The 27,359-nt window shown below is 38.6% G+C and overlaps 1 protein-coding gene and 1 long non-coding RNA gene across 2 annotated transcripts; both read right to left on the reverse strand.

The window, feature by feature from the left end:
- Positions 1 to 888: 888 nt before the first annotated feature.
- On the reverse strand, positions 889 to 22,235 carry LOC124276439 (the record flags this gene model as incomplete). Its single annotated transcript, XM_046712090.1, has 3 exons — positions 889 to 1,326; positions 2,723 to 2,848; positions 22,172 to 22,235. Coding segments are annotated over 3 exons (426 nt in total), but the record flags the coding sequence as incomplete, so codon positions are not given.
- On the reverse strand, positions 15,173 to 15,978 carry LOC124276441. The gene is made up of 3 exons (XR_006898545.1): positions 15,849 to 15,978; positions 15,621 to 15,712; positions 15,173 to 15,355 (listed from the first exon to the last, which is right to left on the reverse strand). It is a non-coding gene; the product is annotated as an uncharacterized LOC124276441 (long non-coding RNA).
- Positions 22,236 to 27,359: the final 5,124 nt, after the last annotated feature.

The following is a 27,359-nucleotide window of genomic DNA, read 5'->3' on the forward strand; positions in this document are numbered from 1 at the left end:
GAATATTCCTTAGAATAAGGAGAGGGTATTCTAAGTGAGAGAACTTGTTCCTAATCCTTTTCTCTGTGAATAAAATATGTTTAAAACAAAAACAAACAAATTCGGATCGGCTGAAAAATAGGGCATTCTCTGAATTGGTTAATGAGACTCATGTTTCGGTTTCATAGCCTTCTCACGCGAAATACACATCATGTCGGGAAGCGCACGTAAGATCTCCTACTCATCGATAGCCTTCTCTTTGTCAGGTCCAGTTACCAAGTTTTTCTTGTCGACGAGCACCTCATGGTCTAGTGGATTGAACGTTTGCTTGGAGAGCGGCACTTCAATGGTTCGATCCCTGGCAACGTCAAACTAACTGACGTGATAAACTTGTTCTTATCCACATTGAAGCTCCAAATTAAGAAGATAAACAAGAAATGGCCATTATACTGTGTGTGTGTGTGAGAGAGAGAGAGAGAGAGAGAGAGAGAGAGGGAGGGAGAGAGAGAGAGAGAGAGAGAGAGAGAGAGAGAGAGAGAGAGAGAGAGAGAGAGAGAGAGAGAGAGAGAGAGAGAGAGAGAGAGAGAGAGAGAGAGAGAGAGAGAGAGGCACATATTTAAACCATTAAATGGCAGTAGACACGGTGAAGTTTAACATTGTTTCATATATACATTATATCAGGTGTAGATTATGCACCACATCAAACAGGAAATTAGTCATTTATACGAAACAGAACATCAGATATCATGTACCCTTTGGAACAAAGTATTCTCATGTTTGTGTACTTTGTATAGTTCCAGTTGTTCAAACAGTGTTACTGATCAGATTTAAGGTACAGATGCACCTTAGATACATGTATATACAAAACATTGATACGGTGATTCAAATAAATAATGCAACACAGACAACAATGATAGATCAATGTTTACTGCTGAGTGAAGTGACAAAATAAGACAGAAAATGACAAATACTGATAAATGTCTGCATTGATTTCAGCATCATGCATACATAGTCATCTGTTCTCACACATCTATGGCTTCAAATCTTCTTGTAACATTTTGAATAGGTGAAACTTTAAACTACGTTATCAAAATAGCGTTTTTCTTCTTGTTCAGGCAACCTTGATGACCTCGTAATTGCCAGGTACAAGAACAAGGTCACCGCCAGTGTAAATCAAGATGTCTCGCTCTGACTCAGCTTCTTGAACCTTGGACTTTGGTAGCTCCACCTTGATTGCCCATGACGCCCTCATCATCATGCCCCTGGTAACGTCGACAATACCATCCCAGTTGTTCCAGGCTATTTTCCTGCGTCCTTCAGAAGGAGACAGACTTGTTCCGTACACACCTACAAAGAATTTCACTGGAATTAGTAAACATTACAACACAGCAAAAGAGAACATAGTAGAAGTGACTTTGGAATGGGGTTTGTAGAATTTATAGGCATACAAGTGAGCATGCAGGATGTAACACATTAAGATATCAGAACTGTACAGATGACATGCTAGTCACCAGTATAACGACACCAACTGATTGGTCTGTCGTAACAGGCGACTAATGAGATCGGGTCGTCAGGCTCGATGGCACAGTTGATGGCTGTAACCGGATCCCAATTATATAAATCGATGTTCATGATGTCAATCACTGGGTTATCTGGTTCAGACCCGATTATTCAGAGATCGCCGTCATGTAGTTGATTGCCACCTTATCAGACACACAAACAACATGCATGTTCTTTTATATGTATCAGAAATTTGGGTTTTGACTTATTTTCATCGTATGGAAAAGGTACAAACTACATTTTTAAAACAATTTCTAAATCTAGGTAAATTTGCTTCTAATAAGGCTATATACGGGGAAATTGGTAGATCTGTAATATGTTTGTGTTCAGCAGAATAAGAGCAGTTAAATATTGGTTAAAGTTGGTAAAAATGCATTACTAAAGGTACCCAAAACAGTGTTCTCTTTTTTTGAAATCACAAGATCAAATGGGTAAAGTTAACTGGGTGTCTAATGTTCGACTATTACCCTTTTCTACTGGATTTTCCTATGTATGGATTGCCCTAGGGGTTGACAATGAAGACTGTTTTATATCTCTTTTCAAACAGCGTCATTCAAGAGTGGTCTATGTCCATTAGTACTAGATATTTAGAATATTATGCCTCTCATAAGTCGGTGCTAGAACCAGAATCATATATCTTAAATTTTCACGATAAATCATTGATAAGAGCTTTATGCAAATTAAGAATTGGTTTTCATGATTTCTGTGTAAATATGGTAAACCACGTAAACATGGTATTTCTACAGAATGTAAAAATGATTTGATCTGTTCTAATTGTACTACAGGCTCTATAGAGGATGAGTTCCATGCCATGTTTGTATCCACCAAGTATCTAAGTTTGCGAAAGAAGTATATGCCATTTCATTCAAACACTGTATTAGACAAACATCCACGTTCAAATTGGTTAAATTCTAAGAATATTATGATTGTTCAGTATGTAGCAATTTATCTCAAACATGATTTCTCTTTGCGTAGCCATAAATGTAACCATGAATGTAACCATATGTTCACGTGACTTGCCTAGTATTTTGTAACATCAACAATTGTAATGTAGGCCTTAAGGCCAGAATTACCGAGTAAACTGGATCTGAATCTGATGCTTAGCTTGATTTACAGAACATGTGTGTCTTTACCTGATTGTGTGGTAAAATATGTAGGCATAGTTTTGTTATTTGTGACCCACCTTTCCCATACAGGGCATCCTTAACTCCATCATCACTTCGACGTATTAGTTTGTCCTTTGACGATAGCGTCCTTCCCCGACTCGTTCGTGTAGTGGTAAAAGGTAATGGTTGCCATGTCTTAGCTCCTGAAACACAGAAAATATCAATCCTTCATTACTCATTTCCTCAACAGACAATAACACAACTGAAGTCATGTATTCTAAAAAATGCTTTTTTCATAGATTCTAAAAGAAAATGCATATGTATATCAACACACCCTTCCTAGTCGATCAGCAAATGCTTTGTGTTGAAGACGCTGGCTTTAACGAAGTATGGTGACAAACAGAAAGTGGAAATACGAATGATCCCTTACAATTTCTACGAAACGCGCCCAATGCAATCCATAATACATGAGTCATACAAGTACACGCCCACAACATGTAATAGGATGACGTGGCCGAATTCAACGCTATATACGGTATGTATCATGAGATTGTGTGCGTCCAGTTTCGTTTTTCCTTTAGTGGAATGAATACAATGTCAACTTGACATTGTTGGTACAGCTGTCCTTCTCAGACGGGCGAGATCTTCTGTCACTGTGTGTGATAAGATTTTACTAAATTGTCTGCTTTTGGAAGACTTCTCACTTAATCTTCCTTCATAAATATACCATACTGACCGAAACTGTGCTTCATATGGTAGTTTCAATAAAATAAAAGTTAGTCTGTATTGGATGTTTGCCGGGAGCGGGACACTCATATACAGGGATTTTGGAGGAGAACAGAAATAGAGATTGTTTAGCTGTATTGCATATAACGGTATACAATGCCTGCCGTGACTTCATGAAAACCAACATCTTCGCTAAAGTTTCAAAGTAGTTTAATGTCACATCGCTTCTAATGTGGGTACAAGGGACTACATGTTCATCATGACACCTCTGATATTGGTACAAGGGACTACATGATCATCATGACACCTCTAATGTTGGTACAACGTACTACATGTTCATCATGACACTTCTAAGGTTGGAACATGATGCTACATGTTCATCATGACACCTCTAATGTTGGTACACAATACTACATGTCCATCATGACACCTCTAATGTTGGTACCTGATGCTACATGTTCATCATGCCACTTCTCACGTTGGTGCACAATACCACATGTTCATCATGACACCTCTCATGTTAGTACATGATGCTACATGTTCATCATGACAGCTCTAATGGTGGTACAAGGTACTACATGTTCATCATGACAGCTCTGATATTGGTACAAGATACTTCACATTCATCACGACACCTTTAATGTTCGTACAAGGACTACATGCTCATCATGACACCTCTAATGGTGGTACAAGATACTACACGTTCATCACGACACCTCTAATGTTAGTACAAGGACTACATGTTCATCACGACACCTCTAATGTTCGTACAAGGACTACATGTTCATCATGACAGCTCTAATGGTGGTACAAGATACTACACGATCATCACGACACCTCTAATGTTCGTACAAGGACTACATGTTCATCACGACACCTCTAATGTTCGTACAAGGACTACATGTTCATCATGACAGCTCTAATGGTGGTACAATAAACTACATGTTCATCATGACAGCTCTAATGGTGGTACAAGATACTACATGTTCATCACGACACCTCTAATGTTCGTACAAGGACTACCTGTTCATCACGACACCTCTAATGTTCGTACAAGGACTACATGTTCATCACGACACCTCTAATGTTCGTACAAGGACTACATGTTCATCATGACAACTCTCATGTTCGTACAAGGACTACATGTTCATCACGACACCTCTAATGTTCGTACAAGGACTACATGTTCATCATGACAACTCTAATGTTCGTACAAGGACTACATGTTCATCACGACACCTCTAATGTTCGTACAAGATACTACATATTCATCATGACAGCTCTAATGGTGGTACAAGATACTACACGTTCATCACGACACCTCTAATGTTCGTACAAGGACTACATGTTCATCACGACACCTCTAATGTTCGTACAAGGACTACATGTTCATCATGACAGCTCTAATGGTGGTACAAGATACTACATGTTCATCACGACACCTCTAATGTTCGTACAAGGACTACATGTTCATCACGACACCTCTAATGTTCGTACAAGGACTACATGTTCATCATGACAGCTCTAATGGTTGTACAAGATACTACATGTTCATCATGACACCTCTAATGGTGGTACAAGACACTACACGTTCATCACGACACCTCTAATGTTCGTACAAGGACTGCACATTCATCACGACACCTCTAATGTTCGTACAAGGACTACATGTTCATCATGACAGCTCTAATGGTGGTACAAGATAATACATGTTCATCACGACACCTCTAATGTTCGTACAAGGACTACATGTTCATCACGACACCTCTAATGTTCGTACAAGGACTACATGTTCATCATGACAGCTCTAATGTTCGTACAAGGACTACATGTTCATCACGACACCTCTAATGTTCGTACAAGGACTACATGTTCATCACGACATCTCTAAAGTGCGTACAAGGACTACATGTTCATCACGACACCTCTAATGTTCGTACAAGATACGACATATTCATCATGACAGCTCTAATGGTGGTACAAGATACTACACGTTCATCATGACACCTCTAATGTTCGTACAAGGACTACATGTTCATCATGACACCTCTAATGTTCGTACAAGGACTACATGTTCATCATGACAACTCTAATGGTGGTACAAGATACTACATGTTCATCACGACACCTCTAATGTTCGTACAAGGACTACATGTTCATCACGACACCTCTTATGTTCGTACAAGGACTACATGTTCATCACGACACCTCTAATGTTCGTACAAGATACTACATGTTCATCACGACACCTCTAATGGTGGTACATGATACTACATGTTCATCATGACAGCTCTAATGGTGGTACAAGATACTACACGTTCATCACGACACCTCTAATGTTCGTAGAAGGACTACACGTTCATCACGACACCTCTAATGTTCGTACAAGGACTACACGTTCATCATAACACCTCTAATATTCGTACAAGGACTACATGTTCATCATGACAGCTCTAATGGTGGTACAAGATACTACATGTTCATCATGACAGCTCTAATGGTGGTACAAGATACTACATGTTCATCATGACAGCTCTGATGTTGGTACAAGGACTACATGTTCATCATGACACCTCTAATGGTGGTACAAGATACTACATGTTCATCATGACAGCTCTGATGTTGGTACAAGGACTACATGTTCATCATGACAGCTCTAATGGTGGTACAAGATACTACACGTTCATCACGACACCTCTAATGTTCGTACAAGGACTACATGTTCATCATGACAGCTCTAATGGTGGTACAAGATAATACATGTTCATCATGATAGCTCTGATGTTGGGACAAGGACTACATGTTCATCATGACAGCTCTAATGGTGGTACAAGATACTACATGTTCATCATGACAGCTCTGATGTAGGTACAAGGACTACATGTTCATCATGAGAGCTCTAATGGCGGTACAAGATACTACATGTTCATCATGACACCTCTGATGTTGGTACAGAAAGGAAGTGAAGTGGGGTTTGGTTGTAGATCAATCCCGAGAAGAACTCATCCTTGTTATTGAGTCATTCCATTCATTTCCTATCAAATACACCAGTCAGGCAGTCACTACAAAACTTTCTTTTTTTCTGGTTTAAGCTGTTTTTTGTCAATACGCTGTCAATATAATTACGTAGCAGGTTACGTTTGCGATTTCCAAACATCTAAGACATTAGCTAAGTTGTGACAGTGTAAAGTTCGGTAAAATTTTAAACGATTCCAGAAAAATCTCCTTAATTTGATATGTGATCAAATTAAAACCAAAACTGATACTTTCTTCATTGCCAGAGTTAAATGTGCAATGGAATATCCCCTCTTCTGGGGAATGAACCGCTTGGTCGGTCATCACCAGACACCAGATTCTCGGGACCATTTCTGGTGTTGCTGGCGTCACAGGGAGTCTAGGACAGAGCTTCAAAGCTATCTCTGCAACTCTTAAACTTTGCTCCTTACTTCTGGCATTTGAAGTGACACCCTTCCCCAAAGTTGTACTTATATCTTTATGTATGGGTGTCAGTGTTAAGTAAGCCCTTTGTCTGCAAGCATCTGATCACTGTATGTTCCTTAAGAATGCCGGTTACCTAAAAGTAACACACTCCTGCTTATTTTACTTATTTGTCACAACCAAACAATTTGCTAAGCTATGTCGGTTTTTTTATGGATGTACCATGTAATGTCCACATGAAACGACTTCTGCTCAGAACTCATCAGACAGCCCTTGAAGATATGTGATCACGAGGCTTACAAAATAGCATACAGCCATTGTACATATGAGCGTCAAATATATTCAACCACACACATTAAGGGCTACTGTTAGTTTACCACACACAGTAATGTATTTGCAGTAATATATGTTGTCCTAAATGTGAATTCCATACAATTGCTCTGTACACAATGGGCACTCATTTCCTTAATCACTGTGAATTTAAGCACAGTGAGATAAAGTAATTTTTATTCAACACGATCCTGCCCAGTTCACACAGGACCAAAAGCCGGATAGTAAACCATTGAAATAAACGTAAATACAGTAGGAAATACATGCCATGACCTGATTTACGTATGTTTTCAGATATTTCCTAACTTCGGGCATATATTTCATATGAATCTATACCTTTGAAACATATGCTCATCGTACATTTTCGTATGCACATGCACCTCGTTCATGTATGCCCTGACCGGATTGTCAGGGATTTCCAAACATGAATTGCAAAACAGATACCCCAGTAAATACATGATCATACAGTATTTCCAATGTATTCCTTTGAATTTCAATGGGTGCTGAAATTTCCGATCTCGTTCTAAGTTTCCTCGGGTTGGAAACATGTGAATTTACTTAGGTGGGGAAACACATGTAAATTTTCAAATTTGCAAATATTTACACACCTTAGATATTTATGTATCATACCGGATTTCAGGGGTATGTATATGAACGGTTTATACACCTTCATCTTACCTGTACTCAAGCAAGATGATCATATGTTTCCATCATGTGAATTACTTGGTTCATGTAATTTCATTTTCACACATTTTAGTACGTTTGAAATCAACGTTCACATGACCTCAATATTCTTATCACCAAAAGAGCCTGACAAAGAAAGCAGTATTACGCAAGTTCACACGCCTTATCAAGCTGCACTCGCTCTTGCTACCAGTATCAGTTACGCCTTGTCTGTGGTGTTGGCAAATCTTGTGAGGTGCATGTTTCGAGGGATTAAAAGGTTCAGTGGTGAACAAAGGGCGATGCGTTGCCCCTTTGTCCTCGCAAGTGTCCCTAGCTGTCCCAATAGAATAGCACTTTGTCGCTCTTGGAGCACAGCCAAATATGTTACACGAACCAACTCGTAATTTCTTAAGTCTGTTCAGCTCGCGCATCACTACTGTAAAATATTTTGTGGCAGTACATAATTGGAATATTATTGCACTGCACGTGACCTTCCTTAATAGTCTCACAGTGCCTGAACAATGTTATTTCTCCATTCGCTCAGCCTTTGCTGAAATAACGCTATACATAAACTTAAAGTTGTCCACATTTGTTTCACTAACGCAAAAGTATACGATAACAAACAATGCCATATCAAATTATATATTCTGTGAGACATGAAATGAAAAATTGCTTTTATCGTGTAGCGATTATGACCGGATAGCACAGGCGGGTGCGTTCTCTGAGTATATCATAGGCATGTTGGATCTTCGTGCCTTTTGTGAAATTCGTCTATATTGTCCTGTTTAAATTGACGATCCATAACTCAGATTACGAGTAAATATCACGTAAGTAATTGTGATGTCGCATTGTTGTAAATTTCCCTGTCGGAGAAGTCATTCTCACAAGATATATATTCCCCTGTTTGGAGAAGATCTATGGCTATTACGCCCCAGTGTTGCTAAACATCTTGTAGGCCTTTAGTCTGATACAGACGCAGACCTCGCATGTTCAAGTTCAGATCTGACAGGGGCTGAAAATATCATTCCGACATGAACACAATATCTCAGTGTTTTCCTAAGTAAGTGGAGTGCTTTCTACAACATTGGAAATAACTGTATCGTTGTCCTTCTGATATTCCCGGGGCGGCGGGGTAGCCTAGTGGTTAAAGCGTTCCCTCGTCACGCCGAAGACCCGGGTTCGACTCACTCACTCACTCTGATATTCCCCCGAACGGAAGCTCTACCCATGTAGGGTACAATGTGTAATTTACAGAATTGTAGGGAATAGTCTTAAGACTTTTCTACTTTGACCACGATTCTTTGAACTTGTAAAAGTCGTTGGAGAAGACCAAAAGAGAAAAGGGTAGTGCGCGATGTATCTGACGGACGTATATGGAGAACGTTCGAAGGACTTTATAAATACAATAATAGAAATACCGGTTATGTTTAAAACGTACCCTCAATCTGATAGCCAGAGGGATAATTGTGAAAGATCGCAGTATGTATCATCATAAACGGGCCAAGATAAAAGTACATGTCATTCATCCCCACATTACATCCCTTTAATAGACACGGGACATGGTTGTTACAGGTAGGGCAAACACTTTTTTCTAAAGGTATCTGCCGGTTTCACGCTACATACATGTGTTCAGATTATCGAGAAAACTAGCGACGCAAGTTCTCCTCCATCACACCAGAGACCATACAATCTATCATATGGCCTTTGTCACACATATAATTGTATAGATACCCAGTGTTTATTGATAGCGATGAAGCAGCTTATCAAAATTTACGGCCGACAGTATCATCTGCATTACTCTCACAGGGTTGTCATGGTAACGATAATTTGGCATACTATTTATTGTGTTATTCTTTAATCTGCGATTAGAATTTAAATCAGTTTTGACGTGAGCATGTTAAGAAAAGAGAAGCTGTAAAACGAAATGTATTGTGATCGAACCTTTGGCCTATTGTGATAGGCCTTTGTAAAAGCGAGTTTCAAGCCACCTACATAAAAACCTGTTTTCATGATAAATATCTGCTAATCCTTGGCACGATTCCTACCATATCATGGGCATGTGTTTGTGAATCATAATCAAATAGTTATGATACAAGGCGTCCATTGCGCGTCAACAACACATGCAAACAGGGGCGTAGCTACCATTATAAAAAACAGCTCGAGCTTACACATGATCTTTGCTAAAAAATAATTTGTCTTCTAATTCTTGCCAAAAATACCTACAAACACTTTCCATTTAAAAAGTGGAAATAACTCTTTGAATCATACTGACTACAGTATTCTTTGATTAAAGCATTACATGTACAGTAAACAGGTTATTCTTCACATCATAACTTTCGGTGATGATTGTTTTTCCATCGACATGTATGAGGATGTTTTGTTACAATCATGATTATATGTGAATCGTCACTGAAATGGAGTTGTTTATTTTTCATTTGTTTATCATTTATTTTAGTAAAAACACCAAATACTCGATGTATGGTATTGTATCAATGCAGCAGACATGTGTAAACTATGTCCAAACATATTTGTATATGAGGAAATCACATTTCAATTTCGACAATATTTTGAAGCCATTGAAATCATCAAACGTCAAACGATAAATCTTCAAGTCTCATAAAAAATGAAAGTTGGGCAAGCCCTCAATACCACCTATAATATAAATCTTTGCAGCCCATAGGGCTTACACGAAAAATATGGCTTGCTACGCGCCTGGCAAACGCACGAAATTGCAATACGGGCCTCTGAGCACTGATTCTCCGTGACCTGGAGACGCATGTGACTGAGCGTATGTTGGGACGTCGTCTGTCATACAGACCCTGAAGCAAATATAACCAAGCCCACGCAAGTCTACAAAATGTGGCAAGGCTAGATTTCCACAGCTTCAGGAGAAAGTCTCAGGGCTCTTTTTCATTATATTATATATTGTTTTATACTATGACCTTTTGCTGTAAAATATGTTCATATCAGAGACTAGTTGTTAATCTAGTTCTGACGGGTAGAAGACAAAAGACAAAATGGATACTAGTGCTGTTACTATTTTTTAATTATATATAAACATTCGTCCTTGTCTCGGGATGAATGTTTATTTTCCACCAAATGTACATTCGGAGGATATCGAAATCTAGGTTAAGCTATTTGAATCATATTTGCAATTAAAACACCCAAACAATGGTTTGTTGTTCAAATTTTGGTTTTCCATATCTTGTCCCAGTCTGTATCACAGTCACAGAACGATATTTTTCCTCTTCCGTCTCTAGCAAAAATCACTGCAGGGTTCGGGTTATGGAGTGCCATACCAAACACCCACAGCTGGCGGGACCAACATCTCCAGTAACATTTACATCTGCCAACGCTTAATTCGCAAGTGGTGAGGCAATAAGCTAATGAGGCTAAGGGTTTGTGAAATATCTATGATGCCTTATATGAAGTCTATCATCTAAGCAAGTCTAGCTATGTATGGCGTTGTCACTGCTTGAAGAATGGCTCCTTTAGAATTTTATTTGGTAAATACATGTCATTGTATTAGTATTTCCATCATATTGGAAAATACATAGACCAACGCTTAGTGTCTGAATATATATAATTTTGATAGTGACAAACAAACTTATTTAAAATGAAAAGGATCCCCAGGGAGACACGAGATTCAGTCCGGCCAGCCATGACAGTTAGATATGTTTACTTTGTAACCCGACACCCAAAGAGAGTTAGGTTTCTTGCAGATGTTAACAGAGCCTGGACCTGAGGAGATCTCGACTTGTTTCATTTAACATTGCAGAGAGGGCTTGGCAGTAAGGGAAATAATGTGGTTCAGGGACTGTGAGACAGACTAAGCAGTAAGGAAAATAATGTGGTTCAGGGACTATGGCAACCTACACTTCATTGTGACTATGATTAAAGCATCATTTTAAAACACAAGGGTTATTTCCTTTGCGTTAACTGACAGGCTTTCGGTGTCAAATTATTTGGAACCCCGGCCAAATGTGATGTTATGCTGTCTGGAACTATGGCCTTTTTGCAATGCTTTGGTTGCACATAATGATAAGTGATTGTTGTACATATGATCTTTTTGAAGGATAATCTCAGCTGACTAATACTTTGCACGTGTTTCCCCCCACTCTTTCCATACCCGTAAAAGTTAATTTTCCATATATATGTCTGTAAGAAAATACTGTAAAGTAATGGGATTGCTGAATTTGGCCACCTGAGGTAGTGACCACAGCACTCTGGTTATACTGCATTCAGAGAGGACAGAGCTTGGCAAGATGCCAATAAATATGCTTGTCATTTAAACCTTTATCTGATGTTTGTGGAATGTGATTTTATAATTGAAGATGCTTCCTGCACAGGTAGCCCCAATATAGATGTTGTTAGTCTGTGAATCTTCCAAATTACTTCGTCTCTTTTTTTCAATTGAAATTAAGATCTTTGCCTTATATCAAAATAATATAGTTTCAGACTTAATGTGCTTATGTCGGGAATCAAACACCGGTTTTTGACCTGACAGGCGAACGCTTTAACCACGAGCGTACCCCATGCATCATTCCTTGATACTGTTAAAGATTATACATTGGTACATGTATTATACATTCAAGATTGAACCCAGTTTTGTCCCCATATATCCTTCAGTTTTTATGTTAGTGACATGATCTGCACACTGATAATTTAAAAAGAGGAATATAAATAATGATTGTTTGCGATCTTTATCCAATTTAGTTTTCCATTTATCTAGTAATTTTCAGTTTCTATTTCCTGGAAATTCTGTACGAAGGTACTTTTAACAGTTTCACCCAATAACAGTAAAGCATACAGATAATACGTTTCGGTACTTTGATAGAATAATAAGTACACATTATATTTCATGATATTGAGATACCAAAATGATTAACATAATTACATAATGTATAACAAATTAGACAGCAAAAAGCAAAAGCAAAGAAGAAAACGCATGAGCAACATAAATGCTGGCAGGTTGTAAGATTTCAATAATTATCGAAACTGCTTAGTTATGAGCTAGTTGCAATCACTACAATTTTCTATAGTCTACCCAAGAGATGGAAACAAAATAGGTTTATTATGAAAATTATGAGCTAATTGCAATCACTGCAATTTTCTCTAGTCTACCCAAGAGATGGAAACAAAATATGTCTACAGTATATTCCGTCGGGTAACTGAAATTTGAGAAAGCGTCCGTAATACCTGTATTCCGAATCAAAAAGAGGTCATACCAAGTATGTGCATGTTCACACATTTACAACAGTAATTTACACCGGGAATCATTAATACATTGTAATCATCTTTTTGAAAGTATAGATCAGGAAATTTGTTCAGTTATGATCAGTCGGATAACTCACACAAGTGAGCACTAAAATTAGGGAACTACCGGTTCATGTCTGCGTGAACACATCTGTCTGTGTTTTATTGTAATTAGCAGTGTCTCCTTGTATAGCATATATAAGAAGTGTACCTAAGGTCAGTTATATAAACTGTTATGTAATTTCCATTAGAAAAAGTATAAACGATATTACCTACTGGTCAGAAAGACTTATCAGTACCCCAACACCGACCCACCGCCAACACCCCACCCTAGGCCTTTTCCCATGCCACACCCTCTCCCTCGCACGCACACACTCGCACACACACACACACACACACACACACACACACACACACACACACACACACACACACACACACACACTCGCACGCACGCACGCACACACACGCACGCGCACGCGCGCACACACACACACACACACACATCGCTCTGGCCCATAGACCCGATATTTGAACCTTTTAAACAGACACCATGTGTATGTCAAGAAAGACACGCACGTTATTAGTGGTGTTCAGTCATGGGTATCACATCACCATGTGTTTCTAATTATCTCAGTACATTATGGCGTGCTCGGACGCGCTAACGAACCCTATGTGACAGTTACATTACAGAACCATTGAAATACATGTTAAAGTAGTGCTAATCATGTAACACTATATTTACCAATTTCCAACCATTTACGCATGTACGAAATATATGACAAATCTAACCCTGGTCATACGAGATTTCAAGGGTATTGAAATGCATGTCCTACAATCACAGCATTGTGTGTGGTCTTATACTTTATACAAGATCTGGAATTTTGGTGATACCTGTTCAGTTCAATGAGGACTTGAAAAACTTGAATTATTTCTATATGAATTATGTTATTCCAGAATTATTTAAGCATGTGTGAATTCACTGATCACTTTTCTTCTTAGTTCGAGCACACTTGCATCTTAATCATCAATGCATCATTACATTCTATGTTAGTGTTATTGATAATAAATTATTAGACATGTTGGTTAGAGACATGTTAAATAATATTTCATTCAGGAGAAGCAAATATTTCACATGAAATACAATTACGAAATTTATTAAGGCTTTGTTATCTTTTTATTTTTAAAAACTTTAATAAAACTTCATTGAGATCAGTTGACACTTATAACAGTAGGTCATGTTCAACAATACATGGAAGTCATGGTGGCTGAGAGGGATAGGCGTCTGACTTTGTGTGCTGACGATTAGGTGCCTACTCTGAGAGTGTGGGTTCGAATCCCAGATGGGACTCAACCCAACCAAAGTACAAGAATCTGTACTTTACTAAGAGAGTGTAATCCCAAATATATGGTAAATACATGGGAGACAACTCTTCAAAAAAAGCTCAAAACATTTCAATATGTTCATGACAACAGAATCATGTAAGTCATAAATATGGCAATATTCTTATAACAACAGTTACTTTACAAGTGGTTTGTCAAAATTGCATAACTGAGCACAAACTTGTTCACTTTGATTAATAAGCTTCTTGCATTCCAGTAGAAAAATACCTTGTAAAAATTTAAAGTTCTTGAGGCGACCAATTGCCCCTTCAACATGTATTCGAGCATGGGCTATTCTCCTCGTTTTCTGAACAGCTGCCTTGCTTAACTGCTTACCATGCGCGAAGGCGGTATGTTTATTGTACATCCACTTAATGCTAAGAGATCCGTAACCAAAAACCCCTGTCAGCCATTATGTCATCACCATAGTTTAAGTTATCAAGGAAACCTGATTCGTTAACAATGCGCCTATCTGACACTGAACCAGACCACAGTGGAGAGATGTAAGTAAATGCACCTGTTGGGGAAATAGCAACCAGACATTATTAGAAGGTATTGTGATGTTTGTACTGTGACCAGGTCACTCTCTGACCAGATGGCAATGAGGGTTTCTGTACAAAACATTATGTACAATCTATAATGGCAATATTCTTTTTGAAATATCTAAATGCCTTTGGGAGGTGAAGTTGAACCTGCAGTCTGATTAGTCACTTAACAACAAAACTGAGCTCCCTTGATATAAACTCAGTGTATGTCCGGAAGTAACGGCTAACTGTCGATGATGATATGCCAAACAGATCACTCAAATGGTCGACATCCAGGCCACGTCAAAGGCGCACAGGTGTTAGGAAGGAAGCTGTGAAGGTGGAAAGTCCCCTGGGGTGATGGTCATCTTTATTTTTGGCATTCTCCTGAAAAGTAAATATGTATCGGTTAACATGGTCAAGTGGATCTGTTCATTAATTAATGTATTTCACAGTGGCTGGTACTAGGAAGTCAATGATAATTTGCAAGTGACCATTAAGAAAAACGATGCTCTTTACAGCATTGCCTGTGAAAGGGTTAACAAATGGCATATTGATCAGTGACTAAGTAACATTCAGTGTATATGTTTCAATAGATAGTATGTAGGTGGTTATTAATAAAAGCAATATTAAAGCAATAAACAAAACATACTGTTGTTTCTTCCCCTTTCCACAGTGTTAACCTCTCAGCTTTGGACTGTAGGAATCTGTGCAGGAACAACAGAAGCTGGATGGATGTAATACCTGAAATAGTTTTTAACATTGATCAAATTACTATTTTAAAACACACATTAAGGTCTATATCATGCAAAATATATTATCACTAAATAAAAGATAAAATTCATGTTTTTAATATAGATTTGAAACATATATTATTTACCTGTGTAGAATTTGCATGATCTGTCACTTCTGAGAATATCACCCATGAATAGTTTTCTCTACAGAAGTTTAGGTTGTTTGAGCTGATCATCACTGTAGCCGGCCAGATCATCATGCAAGATGTCAGTCTGAGTAGCTGCATCAGAATAGGAAACCTGTTTTCTTACATCTGCAAAATAAAACATGTTTGTTAAAAACAAAACTGGGAATATGATAAATGGTCCAAAAACAAACACTAGACAACATCTTATAATTTCATAATTGCAAACTTGTTCAGACAATAAACAGTGCTAAAAACCCAACCGGATTTCATTAACTAAACATTTCATTTAAAAGCTTTGTCTGTAATATAATCAATGGATATACCTTCATTATCAACATTCGTATCTTGCTCTTCAGAACCCTTAGTTATTTCATTTTCCTTATCAATGTCCGCATTGAGTACCTGCAAAAAAAAAATCATTAATTAATATTTTATGAACATCATAAATTATTATAAATCATTTAAAATTTAGTTATTTATTTGTTAATTTATTTATTTGTTTATGTGTTCTTTCACTTTAATTCATTTCATTCCCATTGATTGGTTAATTGATTCAGCATCGGAACTATGCATACCTGGAGTTGTGAACGACTTCTTTTCTTCTCTGGCGACAAGCTCACACGGCCTTAAGTGGTGGTCTTGACTTCTTCGTGTTGAAGATTCTCAGTTCCACACCTCTAGCGGTAGTTGGTATAGGGCCAGGATTTTCGCCTGTAGGACCATGTCCACCAACAAAGTGTTTGGAACATACGTAAGTATCTTGGGTGATCCTGTGACGGCCGAAATCCCCACCGCGGGAACACGCTCTGATCCAACGGTCACACATCTCGGGCTTTGATGTGGGCTTTGGAATTTAATAAAAAAAACACATCTGCCATATGTGGTTTATGGTAGAAACGTGAGTCACTATTACAAGTGCCATAAGCGCAATCGTTTTACCCCATATTGATGATATTGCACTTTGAACTTGACGAGGCTCACTCAAGGGCACGGTTGACAGCCGCCATTTTGTCCCAAAGCTTGACCTGTACCACGTGATCAGCAGCTAGATCACATGACTTGAGGAAATTCCACTACTGAACACCCGTTCCAAAATAAGACATGGTATTACACTGTTGAGTTCATTTTACTTTACATACAATCCACGGCATGTACCCTTCGGTCGAGCAATTAAGACTGACTGTGTCATATCAGTTTACATGCCGATTGTGGAAGATAATTATCGGCGAAGTGTTTGGAAAGGAGGATCAACCATTACCCAACTTAAACTTGCTACTGACAGCTCTCACGAAGGGCAATACTCGTATCAGCTGGAGGACAAGATATTGTCACTAGTGGGGATACGTGGACCATGTATAGTGTTTGTGGGAGGTGCTCAAAAATATATCCACTTACATCGCTGCTCCTGCACGCAATATACTGGAAAACACCCTTGATATGTATTAACATCACATTTGTTCAGTACATCAAAAGAGTCATTGTTCAACAGTACAAATTCAATTTACTTGTTGTTTATCAATGCAAGCTAAATTGTCATGACAACGGAATGGCATACACGTACCTGACATTGTAATATAAACATGCAAACCTCTGTGCCATTATTCTCTGCAGTTATTCGATTTCAGTTCTGATTTGTTAATGCAGTACGCTGATAAACATCTTCAATGACCATGACAACTCAAAAATGCACATCGACAATAACGTAACAGAGAGAGTGTATCTATCAAACAACTAATGTTACATGATGTCCAGTACAGGAAGTGGTCGATCCTGGTTTAGGATGCCAAAGTAAGATAAACAATATCTTTGGAGATTGGCCTTCGGTTTGCTATGCGAATATGTGTAAATATTCGGGTTGACACACAAGTGAGTACAAAGACATAGGTGCGTGTAGAGCGGTTGTTAGTTGAAGTACCGTGATACTTACAACATCACAGGCCTTTAGGATGTCAAACACTTCGTGTGATCATCCGATTATCAATTTAACGTGAATATGTTCATACTTCATTGATAAAGGTTGTATCATGCTTTCACGTGCGCGAAATACACAAGTCATCAAGTTGGGAAGTGCACGTAATATCTCCAAATCATCGATAGCTTTCTCACGTGCGCGAAATACACATCATGTCGGGAAGCGCACATAAGATCTCCAACTCATCATTGATAGCCTTCTCTTTCCCAGGTCCAGTCACCAAAATATTCCTTGTGGACGAGCACCTCATGGTCTAGTGGATTGAACGTTTGCTCGATTGGCAACGTCAAACTAAGCTTAAAAAGGCACTTCAATGGTTCGATCCCGGTGTGCCGTTGAGGCAACGTCAAACTAACTGGCGCCTTTGAGCAGCTCCAGAATAGATTGATACAACTTGTTCTTATCCTAGTATGTAGTTTCAAATAAGAGGATAACAAGTCTGTATGGTCATGTATACCGTGTTGAGTGCCCCAAATAAGTAACGACAGGGTAAACTGTGGCATGGTATCTCAGTAGGATTAGATGAGTCATCTACGGATATATCAGTCCGGGTCAGTGTTAACAGCATACACACGCACGAACGCACACATACACACACGCGCTCATCCCCCCCCCCCCCACACACACACACATGCATGCACACACACATACAAAGACAATTGCAAGTACGTACACACATGCAAACGAACATGCACGTGGGCGGTGGGGTAGCCTAATGGCTCGTCACGCCGAAGACCCGGGTTCGAATCCCCACATGGGCAGAATGTGTGAAGCCCATTTCTGGTGTCTCCCGCCGTGATATTGCTGGAATATTGCTAAAAGCGGCGTAAAACCAAACTCAGTGAGTGCACGCACGTAACCACTCCTATATGAGCTCAATAATCTTGAGAACAAAGCTTAACCCTATTTCCCCCACCTCGTCATCTTGGTTCAAAACCTTCAGCCAGATGTTCACGACAGGCTCCACAACGTAGAGGAAAAATCGGGGTTGCCTTCTATGATTTAAAACCATTAAATGGCAGTAACCACGATGTCGTTTAACAATGTTTCATAAATGCTAAATATCAGGTGTATAGATTATGCCGAACATCAAACATGAAAGCAGTTACTTATACAAATACTTTAACATGAAATACCCTATACCGTTTTTCAGTTAGATATTCTCATGTTTTGATAATTTGCATAGTTCCAGTTCCGGTTAAACTGTGTAACTGGATCAATAATTACATCTGTTTTGCTACTGTTTCAGTTTCCTATTGTTTACGATCCAGATGCACCATTAAATATACACAAAACATTGACACGGTGTATCAAATATATAATACAACACAGACAACAACAATAGATCGAAGCAACAAAATAAGACAGAAAGGGACACACTGGTGACTGTTGTGTTCTCATCATTGACGACATGTCCTGATTCCAGCATAATACATAGCCATCTGTTCTCAGCCATCAGTGGCTTGGAATCTTCTTATGAAATTTTTAACACATGAAACTTTAAATTATGTAAATAATATTCTGGTTTTCTCCTTCGCTCCTTGTTCAACTTTGATGACCTGGTAAACGCCAAGTGGAAGATCACCGGCAGTGTAAATCAAGATATCTCGATTTGTCGGAACTACTGTAACCATGGTCTTAAGTAGGTCCACCCTGATTGCCCACGATGCCTTCATCAGCGTGCCAGGCGTGAGGATACTATCCCAGTTGTTCCGTATACACCTACAAAGAATAGCACTGAAATGAGTAAAACATTTTCTAAGATGCCTAACGGTTAGAACAATCGAAAATACATTATTAGACAATAAAGGTATTGGTGCTTGATTGGCATTTTAGAAGATGATATTTGATGAACATAGAGATTTTTCTGGGTTACATTTTCTTTTTATTCTCGAGTACAACGTTTCAGGGCCAGAACAAGCCCTGAAACGTTGTACTCGAGAATAAAAAGAAGATGTAACCCAGAAAAAATGTCTATGTTCAATAAAGGTATAGTTTTTTTGATGACGTAACAATTGAATGACGTTATCCCGTCACTGCGCCATTCTAGTGTGCCACCTCGTAATCGAACCATTTTACATTACATCACAATGTAAGCGACGTCACGATATATGCCAGTTGTCATCGCCTCGTACGGCCTCCTACAGTAAACTACTCTGTTGCATCCCGTTTCTAGGTTTGCAGTTGCTTCACGCAGCTAACATCACTGGTGGAAACATTACGTTTATGTTTTACGACGGTTAAAATGTGTCAATTCGACTCACAAGTTTTCAGCGACACGGTAACGTTTGCAATGTTTACATTCCCACAATGCAATCGTGGAATGTCGCTTGACTATTCAGCTTCATCTGGATGTACTGATCTAAACTTACGTTGGTAGTAGAAATGCGACGTTCATATTGCCCCATATGGTTTACGTTAATGACAGATGTAATTAAAATAATTCAGAGAAGATATTTAATCCGAACGTAAACCGTCATTAAACTGTTATCATCTGTTTTCTTCTGGTAACGTTCGTCTTAACGTAGGGGGGCAGACACATCAATAGAACAGCGCGCCAGTTAGCCCTGTGCGAGGATTCTTAATTTAGGTCACCGACACTGTCGTTTGTTTTCTGCCTTAAATTAATCGTAATTATTCTTAGAAAGTATTAAATTTGGCATCTTAGAAAAGAAATACAGTTCGCTCTACCACCATGTATAGTGTAATAAAGCACACTTTCGGCGTCCTCGTGCTTTAACTATAGTAGTTCACGGGGAAAGTGTGCTTTATTACACTATACATGGTGGTAGAGCGAACTGTATTTCTTAAACAACACTGCAAATGTGTACCGAAGTGTGGGAGATTATATAATAGACTTTGACATGAGTTTTGTAGAATTTATACGCATACGAGAGGGAATGCATGGATGTCAACTTCTTTATCATGGGGAACACAACGTATTGGAGTATCCGCTCACTCCTTCAACAGGTTACTGAATGCCAAGATGGAGAGAGTATATGTATGTACTTATCTTACCTCACACATAAATGTCGTTTTCTGATTGGCTGAGCGCTCTTCTATTAGTTTCAATGTACCCCGCTGTCAATGGCAATTCATTTGGTACTTCGTGGGAGTAATTCTTTATCTCGAATTACGTTGAATCACGTATGATGTACGGAAATTACCGATGTTTTGCGAATGCAAATCGATGGAAGGGAGATAACTCTAATCTGTTTTTTTGTCTGCAAAATCTAGCGATGGCTACAAAAATATTTGTACCCGTGCTTCAAACAATTCAAAATTAACATTAAGGTGTTCGGTAAGATAAATACGTTGTTCACTGGTCCCTCGGGGCCCATGGGTTGATGTACCCTCAATGTTTCTTTATGTTCACCACACCCTTCGGGCTCAGGGAATATAAACAAACATCAAGGGTACATCAACCCATGCCCCCCTCGTGACCAGTGAACAACTTATAACGTAAAAACTACAAGAGTAATAACATACCACCTTTGTTATCTTATGACCTATGTCGTTCTTAGATGTACATGACTTGCAATCAAAAAGCTCAAAGGTTTATAAGAATCCGCCATGTTCTCCTACAACTTCATACTTGTCCGACTGTTATTAAATGTTAAAATGTTTCCAAAATAATGTTTGACATGACATGAAACGTTTTCTATACAGTGCAACTGCTCATCATGTATCAAGACGTAACACATTAAGATATCAGAACTGTACAGATGGCATGCTGATCACCAGTATAACGACACCAACTGACTGACCGGGTTAAAATTGGTCTTCATTAGCCGAAGCTTGTCGTAACAGGCGACTAATGAGATCGGGTCGTCAGGCTCGTTGACTTATTTGATGGATGTCATCGTATCCCAATTACATAAATCGATGTTCATGATGTCAATCACTGGGTTATCTGGTTCAGATCCGATCATTCAGAGATCGCCGTCATGTAGCTGATTGCGACCTTAACTAACATACAAACAACATGTTTAGCTTGATTTACAGAAAGTATGTTTGTTTACTGCATTGTGTGGTAAAATATGTAGGCATATATTTTTTTTATTTGTGACCCAACTGTCCCATACCGGGCATCCTTAACTCCATTACTTTGGCGTATTCGGTTCTATCGGACGATAGCGTCTTTCCCCGGCCCGTCCGTGTAGTGGTAAAAGGAAATCATTGCCTCTATGTTTTAGCTTCTGAAACACAGAAAGTATCATTCCTTCGTTTAGTCCTTTCCTCAACAACATGTATTCTTAAGGCATGCCTTATATGTTCCAAAAGAGAATGCATATGTATTTCAACACACCAAGAACGTTCCCTTCCTTGTCGATCGGCAAATGCTTTGTGTTAAATTCGCTGGCTTGAACGATTTATAGTGACAAACAGAAAGTGAAAATAAGAATGATCCCTTACAATTTCTTCGAAACGTGCCCAATGCAATCCATAAAACATGCGTCATACAAGTACGAATTCAACGATTTATATGTATCATAATATTGTGTGCATCCATTTTCATTTTTCCTTTCGTGGAATGAATACAATGTAAACCCGACATTGTCGGTACAGCTGTCCTCCTCAGAGGGCTGAAATCATGTGGAACTGTGTGTGACACGGTTTTACTAAATTGTCTGCTTTTGGATGACATCTCACTTAATCTTCCTTCAAATATATAAATTACCATACTGACTATAATTGTGCTTCATATGATATTTTCAATAAAATAAGAGTTAGTCTGTATTGCATGTTTGCCGGGAGCGGGACACTCATATACAGGGATTTTGGATGTGAAGAGAAACAGTGATTGTTTAGTTATTGTTCAGGTTCTCATCAGCACACTTTTGTATACCCGTATGCGACACAGGTATCACGACTGTAACATCATTCGGTTGGCTACACATGACGTTGCTAAAGACAGGTCACACACTAATCTATTTAAACCACCCAAACCATCCACGAGCGCGATCTTCCCCTTCAGCCAGCCTATAGAGAGTCTGGTATCGTTTTCCTGCTCTGTTTGTCTCAGTCACTGCACAAGAGGAATGTTGTTGAGTGGGGCGTCATTTAACATGTACACACATGAACCAGGCTCACTTGCGACATCATCCCCGACAGCGGAGGGCCGCCTACGAGAGCCAGGTCTTACAGTCAGCTGTTTGTCAATATTAAAAGACCGACATCGTCTACCAGTCAGTTGTGTCATGTGGAAAGAGAATGTCCTCTCCCGCGATGTAGATGTATGGTATATGATGTATAGACTTGAATGTTGCACACCAAATTGCACACACAGAGTCTTCAGGGTGTGGTAGTAGTTTAATGGCACACTTGCAGTCGGAGAACACACATATACGCACGCACGCACACACACACAGTCCTGAGGAATTAAATTCTGTATTATAGATACATCAACAAGAATAAATTCACAGACTGCCTTGTCCATCATTAACACACACACACACACGCACAAACAACTCTTGTGAAGGATACGAAATCAGTGACAGCGCTATAATGCATCACAAGCACATCCACTCTAGGATCAGCCTATTAAGGACTATTAGCCATCTAATGAGTGTTATCGAGTTTAGGTTCATGGTAATATAAAGTCCAAATAAGGATTCGATATCACAGACCAGTCATGATGAGTCAGTATGGCCTTACGCCGCTTTTAACAATATTCCAGCGATATCAAGACGGGGACACAAGAAAATGGACTTCACACATTGTACCCATGTGGGGAATCAACCCCGCGCCTTACGGCGTGACGACTCTACGCTTTAACCACTAGGCTACCCCACAGTCTCAGGCCAGTCATGATTTCCATCCTTTGACGCACGACCTGACGTGTCATCAACGTGCTGACATTGAGTTTCAACACTTGAAACAGAATCACGAAATATCGCGAGGATTAATTGACGAAGCCTGCTCGATATGTGCTAATACTTGTAAAGTGAAAATACATCAATGCGGCGATAACTATCCGACTAAGAATCACCACTGTCTGCCATATTTCCCAACACGAACTCAACAATGCAGTATTGAAACTGCTATTGACTGCTGAATATAATACAAGGCAGCCATATCCGGGCTGAAACACGTGATCAAATCTCAGTGATGATGTTTATTGCTAGCAAAATGATTATTTCTTGAAAATCAACCCTTGCAATATTTTCCATAACTGTTATCTTATCCGTCAATAACGTGATTCTTTAATTTCACATCAGGCGCGTAGCAAGACAATTTTTTCGTGTAAGCCCGATAGGTTGCAAAGCTTTATATTTAGTTAGTGTTGAGGCCTTGCCCAACTTTCATTTTCAAAACCATGTGTAAGCCCGGCCTTTTTTCATGATGATAATTTCAAAAACCCAAATCACTTTATTAGGCATTGGGCTACAAATGGAATTTTAACAACTAAGGACCTTTGTAATGAAGATGGTTTTATGTCTTTTGAAGATCTGAAGCTCAAATTTGATATTAGAGGTACATATATGAATCTCGGATATGTTTTGCATATCATACCTGAATCATGGAAAAGGACCATAAAACAATACAGAAATATACATAACAATGATCTGGATAATAACTTTCTTCATAAAGATTTTATGGATTTGAAAAAATATTGAAAGATTATTGAAAGATTATTTTATGATAAACTCTTATCTGACAATATTAAACCTCATATTTGCCTAAAATGGGAAACTTTTTTTATTATATTGATTTTGATTGGCGTATGATTTTTAATGTTTGCAGAAACAGTTTGAAAGATGTAAAACTTTTAGATTTTAAATTTTAATTTTTGCAAAGAATTATTGATACAAAAAAAAGAGCTTTCGAAAATGAAATTTGTTGACAATACAGTATTTAGCTTTTGTAATGTGGATAGTGAAACTTTATGTCATGTATATTGGGAATGTAATGTAACCAATACCTTCTGGAAAGAACTTGAAAAATGGATAATCCAAAACATACAGCAATTTGAAATAACAAAGACTTTGGTTTGGTTTGGAATTTTGGGTAATAAGCCATTGCTAAATCATATAATCTATTCTGCTAAAAGACATTTATATATACTTGCACTTTAAAGAAAATAATTCCAAAAGTTAATAATTTCTTAAAACATTTGAAAGACACTTACAAGTTTCTTTGAGTGGCATTTTAGAAGTTGGGAAGTGCAATATAGAACAAACTTTGTGGACAACAACTTCTTTTATTCGTGAGTGCGACGTTTCGAACGGTACAAGAATCTGTTTCGAACGTCGCACTCACGAATAAAAGAAGTTGTTATCCATAAAGTTTGTTCTATAATGACACTTACAAGGTTGAAAAATTCATATCCAGAAGGAATAATAATTTTGATAAAGTTTCCTTTATCCTCACTTTTCAATCTCTGACTTAATCTGTAATCAAACTTGAATAACTTTATTGGATTATAATTTCTTAATGAACTTTGATCATGCATATGTACACTTATTGCTTTACTTTATATGCTTGTATTCAGTTATGGGAACAATTAAAAAAAAATAAGAGCTATGTTTGTTCATACAGGCCATAGAAAGTCACGTTGGCGGACATACACACCATTGCAACCGCTTCACAATATATACTATTCCAAAAATGAAACGCATAACCCAGAAATCTGTTGCGAAAATGCTGTATTTCAAACATGTATTATTCGTCCACAAATAGACTTTAAGATATGAATTTTTTACATCAGTTTAGAAGAAGGTACTGTCTATACAATCAAGTGGATAATTTTAGATAACGGAGACGCTGATCTCGATGTTGACCACGTTGCATGGTCCCGACGTCGGGTCTCCTGGCTCTCAGTCCAATCTCTCTCAACCTGTTCCGTACAGTTTGACCGGATATCCTCCGAAGTCCAGGCACCCTAGCTGCTGTGCTCTCACACGTGGCAGTACGATCACGCAAATGTAGTACCCGGATGTACCGATCTTGGGTGCAGTGGTGACTCGAGTTCTGCCTGTACCGGGACGGTCATTTGTTATACTTGTTTGGTTGTAACGAGCTGCAAGCAGTGATGTCGTGCTCAGACTAACATTCAGACGTCTGGCAATAGAAAATTGGTAATCTCCAGCGTACATTCTTTCAATGGCGATGTTCCGCGTCGCAGCGTCAAGACGTGGCGTAGCGATTTGACCTTGAAACTCCTTCAAAACGAATGCCGATTTGCGAAAGTAATCTGGATTTTTATAGCCAGACAGTGCATGCTCTTTGCTGCACAATTTCAACTGGAAGGTGATTTCTGTTGCGTTGTGGCGATGCCTTTTTAAATTTTGTAAAAAATCACATCAAAATCAACATTTTCAGGTAAAATCGACTTTTCACTCGTGCAATTGTGTAAAATCATGTTATCAACACTTTTGTTACATATTTTGACGATTGTTTGAACACAATAGGTAATTAATAGATTTTAAAAAATACAAAACACCTATGCCTTTTTTTTGTGATAGTATATTATACGCACATATATGCTACATACACAATAAGTTTTAGTAGAGTGTGTCGTTTATGATTCCGTAGTTCCACCAGTAGACATTTTGGATGATAAATATCACCCTTTTGATATAATCATACATATAATTAGGTGTTTCGTCATATATTCTTACAAACTTAGCCGCAAATACCTGCAATACTGCTGACTCACCTTTAAGGAGTATTTACTTATTCACTCACTAAGTCTTTTGTGTGAGCAAATACCTTATGCACGTGACTCCATATGTTTTGTATGTATGCGTTGGTTATGTACAGCAAAGTATACCATATATACAGGTTAGTATTTCTAAGTAACCCACCTTAGTCACACTTTGGTGTGAAAGATGTCAGTTGAGTTTACACAGGACCCTTTGTGTGCCCAGTGGATACTATTTACACTTATATGGTCCCGCTTGCAAGTGCAATATAGACACGATGTCACTGCATTAACCAGACATAAATACCCACATTGAGCACCTACCATCCCAACTTGACAACGACTGGTAAACATCTTTTGCCTTTGATGAATAACCTGTAAACACAGGTTGGGGGCTTGGGTTGTCCACTTATCTGATGCTGACATCTCTTTGCTGAAGATTTTATATTCAAAATATAAGTAAAATTTGATGTTTCGTATATGCTAATCAAATTAATCTCTTTAGTCATCAAAGTATGAAGTGAAAGGGTTGTTGGACATTTACTATAAGGCACATGTTTATTCTAGTAGTAAATTCCAAGGTTAACCTTTGACATCGCCAGAGTCTTGCCAGGCACCCATAGCTGTTACAGCCTTGTCAATCACAGGCTGATAACATCTTCACCGCTGAGGGGTAGCAAATGGGAGACTATTTGGGAACTCACGGGGGTTTTGGAGGTTTGCATCAGATAAGTGGACAACCCAAGCCCTGCACAGCATGGTGTGAGTGGAGTGAGGGAGGGGGGCATTTTCCCAGCCTGCCTGAAATATGAAACCCTGAATGAAACATTTCCCCACTTCAAGGCTTGTT

This window comes from Haliotis rubra, unplaced genomic scaffold (assembly GCF_003918875.1).
Source record: "Haliotis rubra isolate DU_JTF1 unplaced genomic scaffold, ASM391887v1 Scf2091, whole genome shotgun sequence".
Classification (NCBI taxonomy): domain Eukaryota; kingdom Metazoa; phylum Mollusca; class Gastropoda; order Lepetellida; family Haliotidae; genus Haliotis; species Haliotis rubra.